The 6000-nt window shown below is 44.9% G+C and overlaps 1 protein-coding gene across 2 annotated transcripts in view; it reads left to right on the forward strand.

Moving 5' to 3' along the window:
• Nucleotides 1-4060, forward strand: part of LOC121568211 (adenosine kinase) — a 44764-nt gene extending 40704 nt beyond the window's left edge. For both annotated transcript variants that reach the window (XM_041878769.2, XM_045223287.1), the window contains 5 exons: nt 2640-2810; nt 3066-3101; nt 3185-3299; nt 3405-3494; nt 3641-4060. In XM_041878769.2, coding sequence (XP_041734703.1) covers nt 2640-2810; nt 3066-3101; nt 3185-3299; nt 3405-3494; nt 3641-3765 — 537 coding nt within the window. In that variant the 3' untranslated portion in view covers nt 3766-4060. The remainder of the gene's footprint in view (nt 1-2639; nt 2811-3065; nt 3102-3184; nt 3300-3404; nt 3495-3640) is intronic.
• The last annotated feature ends 1940 nt before the right edge of the window (nt 4061-6000 follow it).

A 6000-nucleotide genomic window follows, 5' to 3' on the forward strand; every position in this document is an offset into this window, starting at 1 on the left:
GAAGGCATGGGCATAAGCCTAAACCTTTTTATTTTATAATGGACACTCCTTAACTATCTTGTCTAGCTGTTTTATTCCCTTCTCTCTTCATTCGATAGGCTATGAATATGACGGAAGGCTACGCTTCATCGTTTTATGCATTGCTTTCTCCCGTTGTAATGAAGTTATTTGAATAGCCAGAGGACTAATACTGAGAGAACAAACTATCATTATCATCAGCCTTTAGAAAAATCGAATGACAAGCTTATTAAGAAATAAATGATCTATGCGGGCCGGGAAAATCCCTCCACGAGGTTGAAAACCAAATGCCCAATAACCTATCCTCCTACTAGGCCTATCATAAAAGCTTTAAGACAATTTAAAGTTATGAACAGTAGCTTATTTCTCAGATATTCTAGCCTATGTAGGTGTTGTCCTAAAGTTGTTGTGGCTTTCAAAAATAACAAGAATGAAAGTCTATAGACTAGGCATAGGCTATTCTCAAATCACAGCTTTATGAGAGATGGAACAAACAATTAGTATTTTTTTCTCTATTATTGTATGAGGTAAATAAAGCAATTATTATCCAGTTCTGAAGACTGTAGACTGCTTCTATCCAGCCCATTATGTAGGCCTACAACGTAGCTCACAGCCCGTTCCTCATCAGTCACTGCTCCATCATCAGTGCGCCACACAGATCGACACACAAACCTGTTCTGCTCCTCCAACAGAAAGGAATATATTTTTTTTAATTGCCGTTGCCTGCGCTAGGCTTTCAACAACATCATCTTTCGTCATGTTTCATCCAGTTGCATTCGATTTCACGCTATAGGCCAACTGTAGTTTTAGCTGAGATTTCTTTATTAATTTTTTCAACAACAACAAATGTATCATTTGGGTGGTGGCCAATAGGGGCTATTAGCATCGTGCACTGCTCAAAAAAATTAAGGGAACACTTAAACAACACAATGTAACTCCAAGTCAATCACACTTCTGTGAAATCAAACTGTCCACTTAGGAAGCAACACTGATTGACAATAAATTTCACATGCTGTTGTGCAAATGGAATAGACAACAGGTGGAAATTATAGGCAATTAGCAAGACACCCCCAATAAAGGACTGGTTTTGCAGGTGGTGACCACAGACCACTTCTCAGTTTCTATGCTTCCTGGCTGATGTTTTGGTCACTTTTGAATGCTGGCGGTGCTTTCACTCTAGTGGTAGCATGAGACGGAGTCTACAACCCACACAAGTGGCTCAGATAGTGCAGCTCATCCAGGATGGCACATCAATGCGAGCTGTGGCAAGAAGGTTTGCTGTGTCTGTCAGCGTAGTGTCCAGAGCATGGAGGCGCTACCAGGAGACAGGCCAGTACATCAGGAGACGTGGAGGAGGCCGTAGGAGGGCAACAACCCAGCAGCAGGACTGCTACCTCCACCTTTGTGCAAGGATGAGCAGGAGGAGCACTGCCAGAGCCCTGCAAAATGACCTCCAGCAGGCCACAAATGTGCATGTGTCTGCTCAAACGGTCAGAAACAGACTCCATGTGGGTGGTATGAGGGCCCGACGTCCACAGGTGGGGGTTGTGCTTACAGCCCAACACCGTGCAGGACGTTTGGCATTTGCCAGAGAACACCAAGATTGGCAAATTCGCCACTGGCGCCCTGTGCTCATCACAGATGAAAGCAGGTTCACACTGAGCACGTGACAGACGTGACAGAGTCTGCAGACGCCGTGGAGAACGTTCTGCTGCCTGCAACATCCTCCAGCATGACCGGTTTGGCGGTGGGGTGGGGTGGCATTTCTTTGGGGGGCCGCACAGCCCTCCATGTGCTCGCCAGAGGTAGCCTGACTGCCATTAGGTACCGAGATGAGATCCTCAGACCCCTTGTGAGACCATATGCTGGTGCGGTTGTCCCTGGGTTCCTCCTAATGCAAGACAATGCTAGACCTCATGTGGCTGGAGTGTGTCAGCAGTTCCTGCAAGAGGAAGGCATTGATGCTATGGACTGGCCCGCCTGTTCCCCAGACCTGAATCCAATTGAGCACATCTGGGACATCATGTCTCGCTCCATCCACCAACGCCACGTTGCACCACAGACTGTCCAGGAGTTGGCGGATGCTTTAGTCCAGGTCTGGGAGGAGATCCCTCAGGAGACCATCCGCCACCTCATCAGGAGCATGCCCAGGCATTGTAGGGAGGTCATACAGGCACGTGGAGGCCACACACACTACTGAGCCTCATTTTGACTTTTAAGGACATTACATCAAAGTTGGATCAGCCTGTAGTGTGGTTTTCCACTTTAATTTTGAGGGTGACTCCAAATCCAGACCTCCATGGGTTGATACATTTGATTTCCATTGATAATTTTTGTGTGATTTTGTTGTCAGCACATTCAACTATGTAAAGAAAAAAGTATTTAATAAGATTATTTCATTCGTTCAGATCTAGGATGTGTTATTTTAGTGTTCCCTTTATTTTTTTGAGCAGTGTATATCACTGTGTTTTATGAGTACATAATCACGATAGGACAAAGGTTGACATCGCCCAACCCTACTGTGTGGCATTGATTATAACTGGCTCTGAAGCATTATTACAGGCTGTGTAGCATTATAACAGGTTGTGTTTATTTAACAGGCTTTATTATCTACAATGTAGGGTTTCTTCCTGACAGTGTCTCTGGAGTCCATACAGAAGGTGGCCAAACACGCGTCTGAGAACAACAAGCTCTTCACTCTGAACCTCTCCGCTCCCTTCATCTCCCAGTTCTTCAAAGACGCCCTCATGAAGGTCATGCCCTATGTGGACGTGCTGTTCGGAAATGAGACGGTACACATACAAAACACCCTCATTCGATCATTCATCCTGTACCTATGTCTTTCTAGAGAGAGAGACCAATAGAAAGGCATACAGATGGGTAGAGAGCTTGTGAGAGAGAGAGTGACAATGGGATCCTACGGGCAGATGGGTAGAGAGAGAGCAACAGACAGATGGGGAGCGAGAGGACGATGGAGAGAGAGAGACAGGTAGAGGAGGCACATGGATAAAGATATGGAGAGTAATGGGACATTTTCTGTTTTTCAGGAGGCGGCCATGTTTTCCAAAGAGCAAGGCTTTGAGGTGAGTGGACTGCGATTTCAAGCGCAAACACACACACTTGTATTTTAGTATAGCTTGTTTGTGACAACAGTGCGTGTTTGTAGACTGAGGACATCAAGGAGATTGCTAAGAAAGCCCAGGCTCTTCCCAAAGTCAACAAGAAGAGAGCGAGAATCGTTGTCTTTACTCAGGGGAAGGACGCAACCATCATGACCAAAGGTAACTACACACATACTCGCTCACTGATATGAGTGTGGAAACTAGCCTGCCTTCAGCAGCTCTCTTTCACGTTTAATGTGTGTCTATGTCTGTGTGTTTGTGGAGGAGGTGACAAGATAGAGATGTTCCCAGTGCTGAAGATTGACCAGAAGGACATTGTAGACACAAATGGAGCCGGAGATGCCTTTGTAGGAGGTACGTGTCCTTGAGTGTGTCTTTGTTTGTGTGTATGAAAGTTTTGGGTGGCTTTCTGTAGGGATATCTGTCTGGTCCTTGAGAAACAAAGAATCGGTGTGTCTTATTGTCTGTGTGTGTATTTTAATGGCGTGTGTGTCATACAGGATTCCTGTCAGAGTTGGTCCAGGAGAAGGGGTTTGAACAGTGTGTGAAAGCAGGACACTACGCCGCCAACGTCGTCATCAGACAAGCAGGATGCACCTTCCCTGACAAACCAGACTTCAACTGATGACCTGTAACCTTAAAGGGAAGTTTGCAGAATTAGGTTGCTGTTAGACATTCTGATTTGTAAGACATCTCACTTTACATTTATATTTTTATATTTTTATCCGAATTTGACCGAAGTCATGTCGGAAAAGCGGTAGGAAAGTGACGTCAAGAGAGAAACACACAAGTGAATACACAGCAGGCGAGAAGCCACTGTCCACATAAGACGGTAAAGACCCACATCATACCTAGTCCTCCTATTGTTTTTGATAAATATTTTGGCACTCTGAATAAAGCCAACTTATCATCTGACCATATCCTGTGTTTTCTTTATTCTGTATCAGCTAATTTTCTTATTTTTGTATTACATATAATGTTAGCGTGCAGGCTTTAGCATAGCCCCTTTTACACCCCTGCTGGCTTACGTTACCCCTAGCACCCTTGAAACGCATCACTTATTATGAGTACAGCACATCAGCATTTCTCGTACTGTTACACAAAATCAAGATAAACCTTTACCATCATAGTAGACATTGAACGTCTATAACCAAACTGGCTAAAACTATTTTGTTTGCCGATGGTAGCTATAGCTAGCCACATGCTAACCTGAGTGCTACTACTAGCTAGCGGCAGTAAATCCAGGTATAGTGGCTACCATGATATCCTGCAAGTTATTGGCAAATGGAGATCAGGCAGTTAAGCAAAAATACATTATTACAAGACATACCTTGTAATAAAGAATTACATTAATCCGATTGGTATTTGACCATTCATTTCTACAAAATGTGCAGTATTCTGTTGGAGTTGTTGTAGCTAGCTTGCTTGCTAGCTTATTCCATCCCCAAACACCATGCTAGAGCCCGTGTGGGTGGGCCAGTTTGTTTTGCATGGCCTGGTGCACTTTGATATATGGCCATCTTAGTTTTTTTATCATCTACTAACCACATAACATGACAAAACTCTTTGGGCACTGTAGTACCTACTTACCCGATTCACATCCATCACCGAAGCCGGCTGCTGTGGTGCTGTAAGACACCGGTGGTATCAGTGGACTTCAAATCAAATCAAATTTGATTGGCCGCATGCGCCGAATACAACAGGTGCAGACATTACAGTGAAATGCTTACTTACAGCCCTTAACCAACAGTGCATTTATTTTTAAATGAAACAACAACAAAAAAAGTGTTGAGAAAAAAAGAGCAGAAGTAAAATAAAATAACAGTAGGGAGGCTATATATACAGGGGGGTACCGGTGCAGAGTCAATGTGCGGGGGCACCGGCTAGTTGAGGTAGTTGAAGTAATATGTACATGTGGGTAGAGTTAAAGTGACTATGAATAAATAATTAACAGAGTAGCAGCAGCGTAAAAGGATGGGGTGGGGGGGCAGTGCAAATAGTCCGGGTAGCCATGATTAGCTGTTCAGGAGTCTTATGGCTTGGGGGTAGAAGCTGTTGAGAAGTCTTTTGGACCTAGATTTGGCACTCCGGTATCACTTGCCGTGCGGTAGCAGAGAGAACAGTCTATGACTAGGGTGGCTGGAGTCTTTGACAATTTTGAGGGCCTTCCTCTGACACCGCCTGGTATAGAGGTCCTGGATGGCAGGAAGCTTGGCCCCAGTGATGTACTGGGCCGTACGCACTACCCTCTGTAGTGCCTTGTGGTCGGAGGCCAAGCAGTTGCCATACCAGGCGGTGATGCAACCAGTCAGGATGCTCTCAATGGTGCAGCTGTATAATTTTTTGAGGATCTGAGGACCCATGCCAAATCTTTTCAGTCTCCTGAGGGGGAATAGGCTTGGATCCTACATTGACTGTTCTTTTTTGCCTCATCTCCATGTTGAATCCACTCTTCCACTGTTGGTAGCCGGTGTATTCATAAAAGTCATGCCCGCATATGACTGAAGCTCCCCTGACCCAGTCTGTCCGACGCGGTAGTACTTTCTTCCCATCTATCTACTCACATTTTGACCAAACATGCATGCCGGTAAACAGCGCACTGCTGCCACCACAAGTTCTTCTTTTGATGTCAAAGCCCCAATGTATTGTTGTTATATGAGTTTTTGATCAATGTAAATCAAATTGTGAAAGTAGAAGTGTATAATTAAGCAATAAGGCACGAGGTGGGGTGGTATATGGCCAATATACCACGGCTAAGGGCTGTTTTTACGCACAACGCAACGCAGAGTTTTGTCAAAAATAAATGCTTTGGAGGGCCTCCCGAGTGGCGCAGCGTCACTACAGACCCGGGTTTGATCCT

Source organism: Coregonus clupeaformis, chromosome 1, assembly GCF_020615455.1.
Source record: "Coregonus clupeaformis isolate EN_2021a chromosome 1, ASM2061545v1, whole genome shotgun sequence".
In the NCBI taxonomy this organism is placed as follows: domain Eukaryota; kingdom Metazoa; phylum Chordata; class Actinopteri; order Salmoniformes; family Salmonidae; genus Coregonus; species Coregonus clupeaformis.